Source organism: Stegodyphus dumicola, chromosome 7 (assembly GCF_044657685.1).
Source record: "Stegodyphus dumicola isolate Sdum_Otavi_A_Nest chromosome 7, ASM4465768v1".
NCBI lineage: Eukaryota > Metazoa > Arthropoda > Arachnida > Araneae > Eresidae > Stegodyphus > Stegodyphus dumicola.
The window spans coordinates 16,447,548-16,468,668 of record NC_140774.1 but is presented as its reverse complement, the minus strand read 5'-3'; the positions used below and the strand labels follow the sequence as shown (position 1 = coordinate 16,468,668).

Below are 21,121 nucleotides of genomic sequence, written 5' to 3'. Positions count from 1 at the left end.
GCTAGATGGTATCGACAGTTATACCCAATAGCTTCCTCCACAATGATTCCAGGCTTTTGTGCGGTATGATGTTGAATAACACACTGTGGGAGCAGACGTTCCCGTCTATAATGTCTGATGCGCACTCTTCCATCATTTTACTTCATATTGTAAAGAGATTCGTCAGAGAAAACAACTTGTGGCCGAAGGCACGACACGCGGCGTGTTGCCGTGCGCAATAAAGTCGGAAGCGTTAGTGATTCAGTGACAGGGGAAATCCTGCGTAGAGGAGCCCTTGCACGCAGTTCATGCTGCAGGAGACAGTGAGAAACCGTGGATCTAGACAATGAAACACCTGTAGCCGTGCTCCGACGTTGTGCTAAACCACGAGAGGACGCTGTACGATCTTTCACTGCCATGCGCATGAGGTGTGTCGTTCTGTGCCGTTGTCCTATTCCGTACCCTACTGCCAGGATAACGCCTTGTTTGGTTCTTCTCTGTCGTTTTCTTTCAAACACGCATCAGTGTTGTGGTATTACGCTGCATGCCGGCTGCGATTGAAGTCCACCCTCTCTCATACCAACTAAGCAGCCTCGTTCGAGATCCGTTAGTTGTGGGTATGGCACCCTCCGCCGTTGACGAGGCATATTGACTACGAATTAAACGCTCCCTGTAGACAGAGGATGATAAATAGACTTCAACGCAACTTTATAGTCTTTTATATACATGGAACAAGTGGCCGGTTCTCATCCCACACTTGCGCAATCGCTTTGTAATTCTAATCATCTCCATATCTTACCTCACTTTATATTTCCCGTAATTTTGGTTCAATCTGTATAATTCCTTCATGTGTTGCAATTTTCACAGACATTAGTGTAATACTTGATACTTCCTTCGTGGAGTAGTGCCAATAAAGCAGAAGTTTTAACATATGAATTAATGTTTATTCTAAATCATATTCTTAGCAATAGGTATTCATTATAGAATTAGTAACAAAGATGCAATGGCAACCACAAATTACATGGAAAGTTCTCACAATTTCGTTATTTCAGAAAAGGATACAGAAAAGAAATGCCTATCTGAAGGCAGAGCTGGAAGTCATTAATTTTGCAGTGTGTTACAGGGAGAACCAAATACGATTCAGGAAGGATGAAATATGTTTAACTATTACTCTACCGAATCACTCTGCACAGTCAAAAGCATGTTATTCGCCTGCCTCTACATGAAGATGGACAAAGTAGAGCATCAGAACATGCTTCTAGCAAAGATTGGAATTAAGAGAAGCAAAGCTTCAACAACATAGCAAAGCTGCGGGGAAAAATTGAGTTGATAATGTGTTAGGCGTCAATAAACTTTACAGGAGTAAGGGCAGGCCTCGAAATTTATGTACGCATGTGCTCCTTTTGAAGTGCTATATTGAACGATTTTAAAACATGTGTGTATTTAATTATGGCAAAGCGCACTAGGGCTATCTGCCTAAGGGGAGGGATGCCTTCGTGGAGGACTCTCTAAGGGAGAACTGGCTAGTATACACGTTACACGTGGGGAAAACCACGAAAACACCCATGCAGCCATCCCGTTCGCGGGATTCGAACCTCGGACAGAACTACCAGTGTTCAGCGACTTTACCGCTCGGCCGCTGGTGGGCTGATTTTAAAACATGAATTACTTTCGTAAAACTTCTTATTCTTATTTGTTTCATGTTAGAATTATCTTAAAGTTGCCAGAGTCACATTTAAAATCCATTTCATGACATGTGAAGGTAATAAAAAATCACATGTAATGAACGATTGGAAGGAAATTTTCCTTGGGATATTTTATTTTAAAATTGTAATCTAGACTACTAAAGAAATCAGAAATATTTGAAAGTATCTCAGTATCAAAATTTCTTTAAAAATGCAGATTCACTACCATACTTCTGCAACAGACTTCATGAAGCCCATCAATTTTTAACTTAATAATAATGCTAGTCATAAAATGGAAATCCCAGAAATCTTTCTCCTTTTTTCTTAATTTCTAGAATTACAAGTGCGTGAGCCCTATGGAAGACGGTCAGGAAAGAAGAACAAAAATATATCAATAAATATTACGCTCAAAGGGGCGTGTTTTAACGTTTTGTATGCTACCTTTATTTATTAAACATGTTCTTCGCATTTAAACCATAAAATTCAAATCAACAGCAATGTCGCAAGATAATTTTTAAATGAGCATACCTTTAGAATTTCCGATACACAGTCTCGCGCGCTAGAGATAATTCTTTTCCCGTACTATGTTGCCATTCCTCGCTTTGAAATCGTTGAGTTTGTTAATCAAAAATTCGTTAGTTTTACAAAATATGAAATAGATAATAAAAAAAATTACAAATTTGGGTTCCAGATGCCCATATTCGGGTGCGTACGTCATTCAAATTTGGATGGCTCTAGATACCGTTGTTTTATCACAGTGCGAGAAATGTACATACATTTATGCAGATTCTGGTCCGTAATACTTGGTGGCACCAGTTTGAAAAGTGAATCAACGAAGAAAATGAATCGACGCAAAATGTCAAAACGAAACTAATAGCCCTTCTGGCTAACGCTCTTTGAGCTAATAAAATGACAAGTAAAATAATTAGCAATTAAACAATTAAATAATTAGTTATTAAAATTAAATAATTCATGATTATAATAATTAAACAATTAATATTAAGATGTAATATAATGTAAAGAGATAAATAAATTATAAATAATTAAATAATAAAATAAAGTACTGAAACTTGACTTATTTGGGATTTTGGGTGGAATTAGAATTTCACACAAAAAATAAGAAATAGTTTAACCGATCTCCTGTTTAATTTAAATTTTGAATATATTGCATTACTTCAAGGGGTGATACATATAAAGACAGCACACTTTTTCCAGCACACCAATGAAAAATGTTAAAATGATTAAAGCGTCACTAATGAAAATACAGGAGAATGCTATAACCAGGAAGTGAATATAGAGAAAATTTTAACGGATGACCTGCAGTTATGAAAACAACGAGAGACAAATCCAACATTTTCTGATCACGATCTTCTCTTTGTATAATTATAGCTACCAAGCAGAATATGGCAGGGAAACAAACCGAATCCGAGAGTCAGCTGAAAAAAGAGTAACAAAGAGTAACAAATGGCAATTATGATTCCCGTCTTTGGTTACATCTTTCGCAGAAATCTGCGGGTGCTCTTTACCGCTGAAAGACACTAGCATTGAACGAAACATTTACCCGCTGTCATAAATTCATTGTACTTTCTGAAGACTAAGCTTTTGACAAGCGGGTTGGGGGTTTCCTTTCTTAAAAGTCTCGACCTCCAGCCAAGGGTTTGTTTCCCAAGGAAAGAGAAGCATGCATTCAGAAGTTAAAAGAAACTTTTTAATACAATTTTATTATTAAAATAAAATTTTTGAGATTAAATTTCTGCTGAAATTGTTGTTCAGTTTCATTAGAAGAATACAGATGCCATCTTATTTAAGGCTTCGGTGCAATCCGGCTATATAATTATAGCTGGATTCAAGATAAATCATAATTGATTTATTTTGAAAACTAAGAAGCGTCTCCTGTGGGCTCCGACGCAATATAAGCTTTGCTCCTGATAAGGATAAAGTAACATACTGTAACAGAAACAATTCCAGATTTATTCCTCTCTTAAATATCTATAAAAAATAATAATATTTGTATCTTATATTATCTTCCTAAATCACTTTCTGAAACAGTTAACAACACTAAACTCCCAAGAAAAATTTCATCGAATTCTTTTGAACAATAAGACAGCTCAAAAACATTAAATTATCCTAATTAACATTTCTTATTATTAAAAACTTGCAACAGCAAAGAAGTGCTGAATTTCCAAAAGAGAAAATGCACATTTTATTCCTGTTCTTTGGAGGAATGAATACATTCGAAAGTTCTTGTACATTTCAAAAAATATTTAAGTCTATATCTTAATTTCATCATTATGACCCGATACCCGCCAGCCGAGAGGTAACAAGCCGATTTTGCGCCATTCACTTGAAATTAACCTGTCAAAAACGCGGTCGGTTTTTCGGAGGATGACCATTGTGAAGACCGATAGGGTGCTTCAGTTTTTTCTATTTTCCTCGCTTTTTACTTCCTTGTAAAGTAAAAAGGAAGTATTGTAATCGCGAAAAGTTTCAGGCAGCATATTTCAACGAAAATATCCATTTTGACCGCTATCGAATACAATTTAACGATGTTTTTGCGTAATATCTGTACGTAAGGACAGAAAGACTCGTTTCCTCAAAAAAAAAAAAAAAAAAAAAAAAAAAAAAAAAAATTAAAGAACTGCTTTAAAGTTAATTCTGAAGATAATTTTTCGTGGCGTCTGTACGAACGTATGTACGTACTTGCGTACGTATCTCGCATAACCCAAAAACGAGTAGCCTCAGAACGTTGAAATTTTGTATGTAGGACTGCTATAAGATGTAGATGTGCACCTCCTATTTTGGTTGCAATCGGCCGCACCAAACGTATATAAATATATTTATATGTATATATGCACTCTGTTATCCAGCTCAGTGATCTCAGTTTCTTTACTCTTATATGTTTGTAAATGTACATTTTTTGCTTTAAAAATGATTGAATTATGTTGTTTTCATCTTCCGGTTAAGGTTTTTATGCCTTTAGTAAATCTGTATGCAATATTTTTAGAATTATCAACAATTTTAAAGTTGTTTAAGTGCCGCTAAGCCTTTTTTTATGGCGGCCATTGCTTGTTTACATTTGAAACAGCAGACTAGTGGATTTGTTGCCAATCTAGAGAAATTAGCTTCGCAACAACAAAGATAACGCCTTCATTTATTATTGCCAATTAAATCATGCTTAATCCTTTCTGGAATTTTTTCAAGGAAATAAGTGTTTAAGATTTACTTCGCAATTTTTAATATAGATATTTTGAGTTTTTATGTATTCTTGCCTTCCCGCGAAGTGAGAACTGAATTAATTGAATTGAGAAATACTCACTCGTCTGTGCAAAACTGTTTCTTTTTTGTTTTGTTTGCTTAATTTCTTTTATACATCGTTCTAGATTTATTATGGTGTTTGAATAGAGCACGTGGCAACGATTAGATAATTCTATTCTTTAAATGATATAAATTTGTGCATTATGAGTTATAATATGAACGGAATATAATATTGTTAAGTGAATCTAGCGCCAGGGTGTCGCTATGATAAAAAAATACTAGAGTGAATTTTAAAGAATGCATTTATTCTATTGTTGGTTTATGCGCTGTCGGCGAAGTAGATTTAATTCAATCCAATAAGTTTAAATGAAATGCAAGAAAAAATGCGTATAATTTAATATTCCGTACAAGGAAGTCATGTGGTGTACACATCAGATTTTTTTATATTTCAGTAATAATAACTATTGCATTTATAAATTTATTTATGGAAATAAAATAGGGTAGGAATTTATAATTAAAGCATAGTTTAATATATTAAATTAATAAACATTAAAATTATAAAATAATACAATGAACCAACCTTGTAATGCATTCCCACACTAACTATTAAAAAAGAGAGAGAGAGAAAAGAAGAAAAAATATGAGGGGGGGGGAATGCAAGTTTTATAAGAATTTACATAGACTGAAGCTTTCCAAATGGTCTAGAGTTTGCCTATTATGGTATCTCGTGCAATCCCAACGTACGCTCCGCATCCAGTGTTTATTAAAAATAATTATGTAGGACTAAAGTATCTCTGCTACTGCCTCGCCCTGATGCTAGTCTGTCATTTCACCTGACGTCGCCACTGATGTAGCTGCTACCTACTGCGCCATGATATGCTATTTAATTGCTAAATTTATTTACTGAGTTTACTCATGATATTGATCTCGCCTTCGGGTGCGGTGTATCTAAAAACATACATCTTTAAAATTAAAAAAACTTGTTGCCCTCTGGTATAATGCTAATTTACTGGTTATAGCTCTTAGTAGCTGACGCCAGAGGCAAAGATATGACCCAAGATCCAAGGACGAAGGAAGGATGAAGTAGATTACAAAATATTCTGAATACAATTTGAAATTCACAAATTAAATTGAACATCCCGTCATAGTAAACAAAGGTGGCCCACCTATTAGGTGCCTCCATAATAAAGTGATCATCACTTTCTGGCCTTAGTAATGGCCTAGCCGAAGTTGGCTGAGTCATTTCATTAAAGTCATTTAGAGTTTATTTCTGAGCTAATTGCTACTAATTGTAATAGCTTGTAAGATAACTCTCCCTTTCGTAAAAAATTTTAAAAAATTAGAATTTAGAATGAGTTGAATGAATGCGTTTAAAAAATGATTTCCCGAAGAAAAAAACCGATTTGAATCAGTGCCAAACTATTGTTACGAAATGTAAAGGCGCGGTGAGATGGTTTAACCGCAAAGCAGTTTTAGGGTTGCCATAAAATGGCAAGTGAAGGCAGGGTTGCCACATTTGGCGAGAAATCGTCCATTTGGCGACAAAATTGGCAATATACCATGGACGGATGGAGAATCTTCTGGAACGAATTGTTACTGGTTTAGCCCAGAATGTTCTCGAACAAGCCGAAAGCTATATAAACCCTGCTGGTCCGCAGTCGGTTAGTGTGCTTGCCTCGTCTAGCGAATTGATAGTCAGTCATTGAGCGAGTGTCTCGAAGTCTAGCGCCGAGTTGGCCGTCGAGTGCATCGAGACAGTCTTTTAGTGCATCGCGAATTAAAGGATCGTCGAGTTTTGTCTTAGACTGTGCTGAGTCGAGAGTTATCTTCTTGTGTATCGTCGAGTGCATCACGTGAAGAGTCTCGAGAGTACGTGGAGTTCCGAGAACGACGAAGCAGAATTTGGAGCTGTACTCCGGAAAGCACAGTCAGGTGCTTTTCAGGAAGCTGTCTCCACCGTTATTGTCTGACAGTGTGAAGGCTGTGTCGCTGATTTTTCCAGCATGTTTATAGTAGATCTTCGACGACTGTAAAAGTGATTTTTGAGCTGTCCTGATTAATATTGATAAATAAAGTCTGTTTCGATAGTTTATCAAGTGTCGTCGTTATTCACTCCAAATCTACAAACTCCGTGTGAACGTGAAGGAAGAAAATAACGTAACAACTGGTGTCAGGAAGAGAAAAACGCAACACTATCGTACTACTACTTCGCACATTTTTTAGACGATTTTCATTGCATTTACAGAAATATTTAACCTAAATGTTTTGCGTTTTAGATGTTCCATTTGATAACCCTTATTCTTCACTATCTTTCCACGCCGTTATTTCCAAGATAATAAAGCTGTTTTAGTAGCGGAAGAGTTATTTTATTCCATTCCTCTTGAACAGATTTCCAAAGTTCATGGAGAGTTGTAGGCCGACCTCTGGGCAATCCACTTTTTAAAAGTCCAAAGTGCAAATATCCGTGGATGATATATCAGGAGATTTAGTAGAAATATCAAAGAAGGGTATAGCTTTGATACCCGTTTCTCATTCCATTTTTTTCCCAGGAAATCGCCCGTGACAACTTGGAGCGATGACTGGCCGTTGATTGAGGCTACCTGCCAGCACTACACGGGATGCCCCTCTCCTTAGGCTTTACATGGAATACCAAGGACAGCAGTGACCAGACTCTCAATGGTCCAAATTGCTATTTGGCTACCAATACCCTGGTGGAGGGAACTAACACCTCCCGGCCCATGAAGAGTAAGTATAGACTTACCCCATGGACCATCGGGAACCGCCAAGTTCATAAATTTTATACTCCCGTGGCCGAGACTGCCTAGGTACAGATCCTAGACAGTACTTCGCAGAATACTCTACGTCAACCTCCGGGGGGGGTCACTATGGGTAAAGAGAAGGTATTTCATATTTGAAAATTGGATACAAAATATGTTCCTGTTAATATGTGGAGATGACCCTATAAGACATTTCTCCCGCCTTCTTAGCATGCCTTCGTGGTGTAGTGGTCAGCACGCTCGATGCATATTCGAGAGGTATATGGTTCGAGTCCCGGCGAGGGCATTGCTTATTTTTCATGTTTCTTGCTTCGAAACAACATAATGTCTCTACAACCTTAACAGTTTTCTGCACTCTCTTTTATATTTGAAAACTGGTTACAGAACATGTTCCTGATAATATGTGGAGTTGAACTTAAAAGTTTTCCACACTCTCTATAATTTTTATTGGTCGTTATATAAAAAATCAGCAACAGTCATAAATCCCTTTGAAAAACTTTCTTTAGGTTCTTTGAACCATGTTCTAAGATTTTTTTTTCTTCTCTTTTTTAATAAATGGATCTCTCTTTATAGCAGTTATTTAAATGTAAACAGGTGACAGGTGACGGAGGACGGGGACGCCTGACGTATAACATACGTAAACAGGCATATGTCCCACGTCCTCCACTATCTCGAAGAAGCAACTCGCTGGAGCCCCGTGAGGCTGCACCAGGAGTTTACATGGCCATACAGGGGCTAGATGTCGGGTAGTTTTTACATAGGACGTTGTTAATAACACAAAGTAACTTAGAAAGAATATAAAGGATAGCATTAAGACACTAAAACACTCATATAAGCTGAAACACATAGATATACAAAATTAAACGTAAAAGCATAAAAACACACTCGTAATTACGTAACATAAAGACATAGAAACACACACGAAAATACATATCATGACACATAAAATATAGAGGAAACATATAAGACATAGTAAGGTGTGAGTAAAGCAGTAGTGCTGTGCGGAAATATGCTCAGTTCCCATAATACATAATGTACATACTTTCATTAGGGGCTTCTGTTGCATGAATTACATATTTCGTTGCATACACTACATTCGTGCATTGTACCGATATTATATATTTCGATTTACGATAACACATCATTCCATTGGGTGCCCAATGCTTCACACTGATAAACATGTCAGTAACATTATATCTGCAAGTTGGTGGCTATTGAAAGCAGATGTTAACACGAGGCTCGAAATTGAATGTGGAATGTGTATTACAGAATGTGTACATACTGCGAATATCTAATAGTTGAGTACATTGTCTGCAGTACCATGCTACTGTGGCTCGCAAATGTCTTGCCCTAGGGCGTTGATTTGCTGTACAACTGCGCAGATGCTCCTTATAGCTGGCGGGTGTTTGATTATGAAACGATAGTAAAGTGTTCTATCATTCGTTGGATGTGGTAAGTGGTGGTTTGTTGTTAGACTGCAGTCAAATAGATAGTGCTCGGGAGAACCTAGCATGCCACAGACACAATTGTCAGATGCTGAGATGCCATGACGCATAAAATAAGATGGAAATGGGCCATGACCCGTTATGTACTGTGTCAGTGGGGCTATTGTTATAAGACGTTTAAATGTAAACAAGATTCATCTACTGTGACAAAGTTTTTCTATTTTTGTCCGAATAATTGTTTCTCGTAGAGAATTGTACATCGCGTTCTGCTTTCGGCGATATGTCGTAAAAAACTATGATGCACATTACGTTTTTTTCGCCTTTTTAAGATTCAGATCACTTTGTTTACAGATGATAGCGAGCATCTTAATGATTATGCAACTGTTCTTTGCCTTCGAAGATTTTCTTTTAACATTAAAACTCTTACCTTTGCACCATCCGAAACATTCCGTTTCTCTTCTTTTCGTTTTTCCGTTTCCGTTCTCTCTTAGACTTCTCTTGTATATGCATTTTGAACAATTTCTTTCCTTAAAACCAAACTTTTATGTTTTTGACCTTTCCTATTCATAATATTATCCATCATTGCTTTAGATACCGAAAATTCATGGCTTTCATAGTATTTTTTATAATTTTTTTCGGAAAATTATAATAATTAATTATTTATTATAATTTTCTTCGGAAAGAGTACAAATATAGCCTTCCGTCTAATACTTTTTTAAAAGCGCCATTTTGCATGAAAACAAAATTGGCAAATAGCAGACGATAATTTGCAATTTCAAAAATGTAATTGCAGTTAAAAAAACGTTTCCAAGCAGGTGACTTTTTTTTATAACAAAGCAAAGTCGTCTAAAATATGTGTGAACAGCCGCTGTATATATCGATTTTGACAAAAAGGTCTGTTACATTTTGCTTTTTAGTGTTATTGTAGTTATCATCTGCACAGTCAAATGGTTTAGAAATTTCAATGGATTGATAAAAATATTTATCACGTTTTGAATCACCAATGAAATTTCTAAGCCATAAAATTTTTTAATTCTTGCATTTTATCGATAACGAACCTGTGGAAAACCCAGACTACATTTAGCATTTTTATCACGTTGCGAGTAACGTGGCATTCTCTCACTCAACATGAATTCTCTCAACATATTTTAACGTGTAACACTGTACCGTGAATTCTCTCAACACATTTTTCTTTACATCTGAAGTTCAACGAAATTTATCCAGTGAAATTCTTATATGTTTTATTATCAAAATTTCTAATAAAGAACAAACAAGTTTGTACTCTCAGCATGCGCAAACTGTATTTTTGATCCTGTAATGCAGTTATTCAGGTTGCAAAACTTCTTCTCAGATTGCAGCTGTTGGTTTATAAATCAATGCTGATAGAGGATTTGCTTAAGATATTTTATAAAAGTTCGGATGCATAAAATGTGATTACTTTTTTGATGGCATAATTTTTCCTGGCATATTTATGAAATAATCATTACATTGGTAAATAAATATTCCAAATTTCATACATATATTTCACGCATTTACAAGAGTTTACGATAAACATAATTAATACATGAAATTTACGCGCAGTCCCTTCACAATCAGTAGGATTCTAAATATCGTAGACTACCCGAGGGCTATCTGCCTAAAAGCATGGATATCTTCATGGAGTATTTTCCAATCGAAACTGGCTCTTATTCAAGTTACAAGGAGAAAATCACAAAAGCTAACCAGGCAGCCAACCCGTTCGTCTGCAGGTCGAACACCTAGTATTCAGCGATTTTACCCACTCGGCTACTGGTGGGGTATCACAACCGGATCAAGTTAGTCAAATGAAATTGTGTGAAATTTCTTTATAAAACTACCCATCATATACCTTCACCACAAAATACGAAAGAAGAAAATTTTTCGGTACTTAAATGTTTACAAGTATTTAATGGAATATATATGTTACCGTGAAACATCGAAATTGGAGAATGTCGACTTTCACCGGAGAATATCAACATTCACCAAATACGTCGGTAAAAGACCGAATATTTCACTACATTCTTCTATATTCGGACTCTCACCGGTGTATGTCGACAATCACAGATATGCTCTGGTGATAGTCGAAAAGAGAGGTCATAAAGTGCCATCATAGTTTAAGTTGTTGCAATAAATAAGATTTGAATCACATAATTTAGTAAATTTTTTATTACTGTTATTTTATTTTCTCATTTAGAACGTACTGTATAATTAAGTAAGTTTTTAACTTCTATTATTTTCCTTTCTCATTTTGAATGTATTATGTATTTTAGGTTCTCATGTTCTTAAGTTCTTATTTCAAGTTTCAAGTGCGTTTATTCGCAACTGAATTACGGAGAAGAAAATATAATATTGTTGTATGTTCAACATTCACCATTAGTACATGGTGAACGTCGACATTGACCGGTGTAAGAGTATTTGGAAAATATTTCGGACATACACCAAGAGACTATGTGAATGTTGACATTCACCGGTGAAAGTCGACATTCTCCAGATTTCGGTGTTTCACCGTAACATATACATGGATAATCAGGGATTGCTTATTCACCTTAGCAATGAAATTGCCATTTTTAATGAACTCATTTTTTAATTATTGTTTTATTTCATTTTCAGTACAGATCATAGCAAGTTATTTTATCTCTTAAGCTTTGTTAAGTATGTCGTTGTGTGTCTGCTCTTCTTCCGGTTAAAGCTGCATTCCTTGAAATCTAAAACTTCCGGTAAGGGAAACGGAGGAAATTCTTTTCTTTTCTTTTCCCCCTTTCAATATTTGATAAGAATCCTATATCGAATATTTGTAATGGTTAAGTGTGAGCATAAGATTATTTTAAGGTTTCTAATCAAAAATATATCAATAATCTATATTTTAATATGCTAATATTTGTGTTTGTGGGGGAAGAAAAGCTTATACTGGCGTATATTTTGAATAAAGTTCTTTTGGTTTTGCTGTGATCTCATATAAATTTCCCTTTGTCAGGAGCAATCATTTTTTGCAAATACAGGAGGAGCAAATAATCTGATTTAAAAGAAAATAAGCCGTAAAAAAAATTTGCAAAGAAGCTTGAAAAAGTTGCGATATTGAAATTGCGAAAGTGCTGGGAGGAGCTGCTATTTTTATTGTTTGCTCTTCTTCATTGGCAAAACGTTTTTGCCCCTGAATGAAGAGATCTATCTGAGATCGCTCTCAAAATTGGAATAATTTTGTTCGGAAATTGGGCCAATCTAATGCTGCTTTCTTTTGCCTCTCTTTAATTTTTACATTAGTGTGTAATGTTCGCTTTGTCCTTTAAAACACTGGGACATGTTACGAAAAATTGTGGGATTGTGGGATGTCTATAGTGAGGTGTAAACGAAAGTACGCGTACTTAATTAACACTTTTCTTCTCCTACTATGCACTCCTGTGTGCCAGCGACATCTATAACTATCTCCGAAATGATTGGTGCCTTCTCTCTCACGCATCCTAAATTTATTACGATTAACAAAGGTCGTCTACTTTGACTTTTATTAATTGTTATTAATCACAATTAATAAAAGTCATTGAAAATAATTAATTACTGAATTAATTATTGAATTACAAGTAATTAGGGAATTGACTGACTTATTACATATATATGTACAATTAAATCTGTTTACATCACGAAAAGAGCCTGACTGCCGTATTGACGGGCCCTGCTTCGAATCCTGGAGAAGGCATAGTTGTAACTGTACATGCCTTCGTAGGAGGTGTACAGTGGCAACCTGTTAGGTGCTTCCATAATGAAATGGCCACCACTTCCGGCCCTTGTAGTAGCGCAAAGCTAATGTCTTAATTAATGGATATTAAATTAATTTAATTAATGGCTAATGGCTTAAATAACGCGCCCAGCCATTAAAAAAAATTCTCACAAAAAAATTTAAAAATCAGAAAGACTTCAGATTTTATATTACGCACAAAGGGGCATTTTTTAGCGTTTTGTGTGTTACCAATTTTTTTTCCTTTTCGCAAAGACGATTTCATATTATCAAGGCATTCAGGGGATGTTTGGATTCAAAGTCTCAAGCTTAATATCTTAAGATCTCTGTCGACGCGAACCTCTGAATAAGAGGTCACATGCGAATCATATTTCCTCAATGAGAAATGAAGGTGAATAATAAGCTATGTCCGTTAAAAGTGTAGAGGTTTGGTGATAAAGAACATATTTATAACAATCTGCATCATTGTACGCTTGATTTGCGGCTAGTTCTCTAAAGGTAAAAGAAGTCTTCAGAGAAGTAAGTTTAATGAATATTTTGTTGCTGTGCACATATGTATTTCTAACATTCATCGCAACTGCTTTTAATTCCTTGTACGAAGTAGAGTAAATATTGTAATTACGAAAAATTCCGGGTTTCACATTTCAACGTAAATATCCATTTTGAACGATATCGAATGCAATTCAACGATATTTTTCCACGACAAACGAATTAAATAACTGATTTAAAGATGGATTCGAAAGAAATTTTTTTCGTGGCGTCTGTATGAATGTAGGTACATACATATGTATGTATGTATCTCGCATAACTCAAGAAGGAGTAGCCGAAGAACGTTGAAATTTTGTATATAGGACTACTATAACATGTAGTTGTCCACCTCCCGTTTTGGTTTCAATCGGCCGCACCAAAAGGATATATATATACCCACTCTGTTGCACGGCTTAGTGTGCTTAGTTTTTTTAAAATTCTTATAAGACGGGTAAATTGTGCAATTTTTGCTTTAAAAATGTTTTTCTTATCTTCCGGTTAAGATTTTTATGTCTTTAAATAATATGTACGCAATAGTTGTAGAACTATCAATAATTTAAAATTTGTTTAAGTGCATTTAAGCCTATTTTTTTACCACAGACGTATTTGTTTACATTCGTTTTCATTTCAAACTTAGAAGAATAATTAATTAATTCTTTTTTCACCTTCAGTGTTTTTTTCCCCGAGAGCTACTATAAGAAAACTTTTAATTTTGTTCACCGAAAAAAATGCCTTCTTACTTGCTGGCCGAATTGCTTATTTTTGCTTAGAAAATCTAATTTTAATTGTAAACATTGTCTTTTAATTGCTTTAACTTTTTTTGGTGTTTTGTGTTTTCCTATATCTTTCAGATTTTACTGAAAATATTTTGAGTTTTTACTTATTTTTGCCTTGTCGCGAAGTGAGAACTGAATTAATTTGAATAAGAAATGTATCTCTAATAAAATTCGAGGAAATAAGTTTAAATGAAATGAGGTAAAAATGCCTATAATGTAATATTCCGTACAAGGAAGTCATGTGGTGTACACATCAGATTTCCTTAAATTATGAGTCATGATATGTTTTTAAAGAGTAATTTTTTACTGAAATGAAATATACGCTATTGAAATTAATATACGCTATTGAACTGCTACATTTTCAAAAATTGATAACCTGATTTCTTTTCTTGAATGACAATTTACATTACTCAATATTTTTTGTAAACGCATTACCTGATTCGTTAACAGGACCATAACTTTTTAATATATACTGTGTTGTATTATGATTTTTTCACAAGATCATTACCTGATATTTTTTCCCACACCAAATGCATCAAATGATTTTATTAATAAAAACATCTTTTTCTAACATATTTTGATGAATGTGATTTTCTTTGCAACCGGTTTAAAAAATAGTGTTGATTGATATGTATTAGAGATATGCATTTTGTTTTCTTCTTACCTCCCGGGAAAGTATTCCTCTTGTATAGCCATTATGACACATATATTTTATTTATATATAAAATAAAACCTTAACGTGGCTTATATTTAAGTAGTGTTTGCTTGATTTAATGTTTTATTTTTTATTGTTCCACCATTATTCTTACTGGCAGGGGTTGTTCACAATTAAAACACAGACGCATTAATTAATCATGGTTCTCATTTTGGTAATCCTTCAAAAGACGTGCTTATCTGTAATGTGTTACAGATAAGGTTATTATTTAAATTGGTAGGGTTATTTGGAATTATTACTTTAAAGTTTATTTAACTCAGTAATGACTTCATTATTAATTGTTGAGTTTAAATTCACTTAGTGATAGCTTTGTGCTTAGTTACCAACCAGGTAATGTTTTGTACCAACTAATTAAGGGTACCATCACACTTTTCTTGCTTTTAGAGATTCTTGCTTTTCGCCCATCACTATCAGTGATTTAACATTGGTGCCGTGACCAAGATTTATTTTTTTTTCTCCGGCAACATCAATTCAGGATACCATTACTTTAAGGACATAATATTTATACGTAATAGTTTTTCGAATATACATTATCTTAAGAGTTTTAACATATTTTATAGATGCTTTGCTTATGTGTATCTGTGTAACGGTATTGAGACGGACACTTTTCCCTCCCGATATATATTGCAACACCTGTGGAATTAGAGTTTATTTATTTTTATAAATAACTATACTTTTTATAAATAAATATACACCTGGGTAATTATAGTATATATATATATATATACACAATTTATATATATATATAAACTGTAACAAATTCTGTGATCTTTCAGTTCAGGATGTCTTCAGTTACGCCTTTGCTTTGCATACTTATATGCTTCGCAACATTCGTGTCAAGCTTACACTTATATCCTGAACAAGGAGGCTCAGAAGGCTCCGCTAACAGAGCTTGGCAAGCTTGGCAAGGGGCTGGAGATATGCTTAAAGCTTATAATGAGATGAGAGAAGCCAATACCATAGGTGCAGACAAATATTTCCATGCAAAGGGAAACTATAATGCAGCACGAAGAGGACCTGGAGGAAAATGGGCAGCGGAAGTAATCAGGTAAGTTTATTATTTGAAATAATTAGAGCTGGTGAGTTTAATGAAATCAGTTTTCCAAAATCTCTATGGCAAATGAAACCATAGTACGTTAATACTTGCTCGCATGACTGTGTCTACAAGATATCACATTTCTTGAAAGGAGGTTAAGTAATACTGAGCTACCTCCTAAATTTGTTCTCGCAGTTAATGAGATTAAACTCGATAACTTTTATTCATAATATTAAGATATCCCTAATATCACTGAACCAATTTTACTGGAACGCAATATCAAAGTATTTACTCCGGAAGCTTAACATTTGAGAGTAATTTATATTCTATTGAAGGGAAATTTACTCTCCAAATACGCTACGGTATGGTGGCTTTTAGTAAAGACGGATTGGAATCTTGAAAGGAATTTTAAGAAAAGTTTTCACTCCTCCACCAGAGCAGTTTTTAACTCCTGAATGATCCTCGGCGGGGGTTAGGGTATTGCAATAGTTCTCTCAGGAGCATCTGCAGCAAGTTTAATAGGATTAAGATCAGGACATGTGGCTGGCGAATCCATTCAGTGAATATCCTCGCTTCCCAGGTAGTCATCAGCCAGGTGGGCCCTATGTGGTCGTGCGTTGTTCTCCATAAAATGAACTCAGGCCCAACAGCTTCCCTGAAAAGTCGCACATACGGCTGTAGAATCTTCTGCCTGTATCTGTTGGAATTCACGGAATCAGTGTCAAACACATAGAACGGTGTGCGGATACCTTGAATGATCCCTACCCAGACCATGACAACTCCAGCACCATAATGGTCCTTTTTCATATTGTTATTGGGGCGGTATGGTGTCCAAGGTTTCCTCCATACCAATAATCACCTAGAATAAGGTTGTAGTCTGAATATTAACTCATTCATGAAGATAACATTAGCCCACTGAAGCTGTGTCCAGTGTTTGGGTTGTATGCACCATTGTAAACCCTCTTCTTTCTAGAAGGGAGTAAGTAAGTTGCAAGTAGCGGGCTTTTGGGCATACAATCCTGTCTCATAGAGATTTCAGGCAACTGTCTTTCTTGAAACTGATGTTCCTGTGGCAGTAGCGAGGTCACAAGCAGTTGTTGGCTTTAGACGTCCTCTGGTGCTTGGCACAAATTGCCAAATACCAGTCGTCATTGGTTGTTGGGGCTCTCGCGGACGTCCTTGCCCTGTTCTTTTCGACACTGTCCCGTTGATTTTAAACTGATTCCACAAATTAGAGATGACATTTGGTGTTATGTCCAGTTCTCTTGCAACCTGAGATTGGGATTGCCCTACTTCAAGTTTGCCCACCATTCTTCATCTTGAACATTTGTCTAAGCGATGATGTGTACTCATTTCACCTGTAAACAGAAAAAAAAATTATTGAAGGAAGAGCATAAAAATCACTGGTGTGTTTCAGAGCTGAATGAGCTGAAAGCGGACTTTTATACCTCCTGCTGGCGTAGCGACGCACAAAAGAACACATAAACTCATGTAAGCGACACCAGCGTTACAGTAATATTATATGACAATTAACTCTTTACGTTTTGTCTGATATTTTAGGAGGTGTATGGGAAAATGTTTTCCGTCAGTCAATTTTGCCCACAAGTATATATTCAGAAAATTTGTCAAGATCTACGAGCGCGTTTCATGGGGAATATCTTGGTCAAATGGAACAAAGAATTTTAAACATGAAAAGGTCGAAAATTTTGCAAACTGAAGATGCTATCATCATCCAGACGGAAAATGTAAATCGAACAAACAGGCCTCTTGAAAGAGTTCTAGAAGTTTATCTTGGCAAGGGCGGAGCTGTATGAGAATCCATAATCCAAACCAAGTCTGGTACTTTAATTCTTCCTGTAAAAAAAACTTTGTCAATTAGAACTGACGGATTCTACGAGTGACTCTATCTTTAAATCGCACTAGTTGTGAGGAATAAAATTTTGCATTAATTTTTTCTTTTTTGTTGTTTCTTTGTCCACAGACGAAACAAATAAAGACGATAACTGTCCAACACTTAGAGGTAACTTCTTCTTCCGGTTAGTTATATGCAGTTAATTAGGTAGTTATTAATAATTATCATTAGCATTCTGCTTTAGGCACCACGCATGTTTACCCTTTCACTTTCTTATTAGGAGGGAGGTGAACTCGCAACAAATGCTCTCTGAGAGAAAATAAGTACGACTCACTTCCCGCAACGTCCTGTGTTTCTCAACCCAAAATGGCGGCGGACTTTTTAATTGAACTCTGGCTACATTACATATTGCTACATCGGTTACCGAGAGTTATCTCTCCCTGGAGGCACGGAGACCACGAAGTGCTTGGAGCATACTGAAAACGCTCAAAATTGGTCATCGCGCTACTTACTTGGATGGCATACGCCACTACCCTCCGGGCAGTGAAAGATGATTTACAGTAATGTTTATGCTATCCATCAGAGTGAGTTGGGCGATCGCGATAGCCACGAAACTCCAAAGTTTCGAGAGATGACTATCTTGAAACGTTGTGCTTGTTGCAAACTTGCAACTTAAATATAATATTTTTTTCCCTGACCTCTTTTGTGTTGTCGCTGGTCGTTCACAATCACTTTCGTAATGTTTTACACCAGCAATTTTTGTTATATGTGTATATTTCCAATCCTATTTATGGTTTCTCAATGCGCTGATCAGTTTACGCAGAAACACAACGGAGGTTTCCATTCGAAAATTTCGAAATTACTGGAACGGTAACCGTGAGAGCTCTGTTTCCTTAAATCATTATAATCTCAAACGCATTTCTTCACGCAACAATATCTGAAATTTCATTTCGTTTGGTTGAACAGATAAGCCACTGGGAGTTCATACGTCGGGAAAGTTTTTTATGACAACCCTGTACTTCCATATTTGTGACTATGAACAATAAATAATAAAAATCATCTTCGGAAGAATAAGCTATTTTAAACACCTCAAATCGAGGACGCACACTCTATACCGTGCTGAACTTTCATTTATCATGTCTTAAAATGGCACGTAAATGTTTTGTAGAATTGTTATTGCTTCAAGTAAATAAAAGTAACTAATTTGTTTCCTTGTTTTAAAATTTCAGCAACCTTCGTGAGATGTTACCTTTTCAGTCTTCCGGTGACCGTGCTGAAGATTCCAAACTGGATAAAGAGGCGAATGAATGGGGAAGAAATGGTGGAGATCCTAACAAGTACAGACCTAAGTCTCTGGATCCAAAATACTAAGACAGTGAAAAATGTTTTACAGTAATGTTTCCTCTATTGTAACTTCTCTTGCTATTGATAAAAATTCAATGTAAATTGAATGAAACTTGGACGATTATTTCTGTTGTTTCCCTAGCTTTATTTTTGCAAATGCGTAAAAATAAATTTGAATATCACTATTCTTGGGTAGTATTTATTTTTCTATTATCTTAGCTACTGGAGAAGGAAATGTTATCTATAAAAACAAAAGTATGGATAGGAAAATTTGTTTTTAAAAATTAACAATACAAAAATTCTTTTAGATTTTTTTAGAGTGGGTTAAAATGAGAGAATTTTAAAAAAGAGTTTGAGTAGACAAAGAAAATGCCAATTTCACGGCTATTAATTTATCAGAGAATAATTCCGATGATGAGCTGGTGGTACTCATTATCACTTGCAGGAAAATAGTGTTATTTACCAAATCGTATACTGAATATTATCAAGGGTATACTTTGGGTCATGGAGAAAAGAATAATTACAAAGATGTCTGAGTCGAGAAACTAAAACTGTTAATGATAGTGTGTTATGGTCGTGTGCTTATACTGTAACTCACAGTACGTTATGGCGGACAATATCCAAAATGTGTTTCTGTTTACAGCGAAATTAGCTGCATATGTGGCAGTTATTCAGTATAATGATAGATTTCAAGGTTGTTCGAAAATATTATCACAGTTAAACATAGAAAATTTTGGATTTTTGCATTGAAGGGATATAAAAATTTAGATAATATTTGGACCGGTGATTGTATGAAACTCACTTCTTCTAAATAATCTGATGTGGACTTCATGTGATTTCCTTTTATTGCCAATTAAATTATACGCATTTTTTGCCGCCCTTCATTTAAAATTTTTCCTCGAATTACTCTAACTTAATTAACCCTTCAAACAAGTTGAAAATAACATCAGAAACGGCAAGTTTTGAAATAAATTATCCCGCTCAGTTTTTCTCGTACGAGAGTCAAAGTTCTGGTACTTTTCTTTCTGGCATTTTGCGTTGAATCACTATAAACGGCGTATCACTTTTTAAATTGTAGCCCCCAAATATTATCGCCCGGTGTTATATTTAAAGAAATGAAATATGAAGAATCTGCGTAAGTGTATGCATGTTTCTCGCATTGTGATATAAGAACGGTGCATAGAGCCATAATATTTTGAATAATGCTATGTCTCACGAAATATGTGCCTTTTATCAATCTTTTTTTTTTTTTTTTCATGGAAGCCCTACTTTGGAATTTGAAATTTATTTTATTATCCATTTCATACTTTGTAACACTTTAACGAATGTTTGATTAACAAACTAAACAATTTCAAAGTGAGCAATGGCAACACTGTACGGGGGAAAAATCATTTTTATCACCAGCGTGCGAGACTGTGTATCGGAAATTCTAAACATATGCTCATTTTAAAATTATTTTGCGATATTGCTCCTGAATTGAATTTTGTGATTTAAGTGCGACGGACATAATATTTAATAAATAAAGATAACACAGAAAACGTTAAAAAAAAAACGCCCATTCGGACGTAATGTCAAATTTGAAAGCTTTCAGATTTTTGTTAGACTTTTTTATTTTTTCAAGTGCAAAATGCGTTAGTCCAGAACCGCTATTAATTAATTTCGTTTTGGCATTTTGCGTTCGTTCACGATAAAAGTCTGAATCACTCTTCAAATTGTTGCCACCATTATATTTAATGAAATTAAATAATGAAGAATCTGCATGAATGAATGTATGTATGTTTCTTGCATAGTGAAAAATCAGCGGTACCGAGAGACATCAAATTCTGAGTAACGTAGTCCTCCACTCGAATATTGGCATGTGGAAGCCCAAATTTGGAATCTGGAATTTGTTTCATATTTTGTAAAACTTTAACGAATTTTTTATTAACAAACTCAATTTCAAATCGTTCCAATAACATTAACATTGCGTGCATCTTCAAGC

General features: G+C 35.2%; 1 protein-coding gene across 1 annotated transcript; it reads left to right on the top strand.

Moving 5' to 3' along the window:
- The first annotated feature begins 13,255 nt into the window (after positions 1–13,255).
- LOC118189997 (serum amyloid A protein-like) lies at positions 13,256–19,327 on the top strand. Its single transcript, XM_035360681.2, has 3 exons — positions 13,256–13,408; positions 15,685–15,956; positions 19,026–19,327. The coding sequence occupies exons 2-3, from the start codon at positions 15,691–15,693 to the stop codon at positions 19,165–19,167; spliced, it is 408 nt and encodes a 135-aa protein (XP_035216572.1). The 5' UTR covers positions 13,256–13,408; positions 15,685–15,690; the 3' UTR covers positions 19,168–19,327.
- The last annotated feature ends 1,794 nt before the right edge of the window (positions 19,328–21,121 follow it).

Bases quoted from the DNA above. Each gene is read 5' to 3' on its own strand.
- LOC118189997 (XM_035360681.2), top strand. From the start codon at position 15,691: ATGTCTTCAGTTACGCCTTTGCTTTGCATACTTATATGCTTCGCAACA. The intron at 15,957-19,025 runs GTAAGTTTATTA...TTAAAATTTCAG, and splicing joins TGGGCAGCGGAAGTAATCAG to CAACCTTCGTGAGATGTTAC.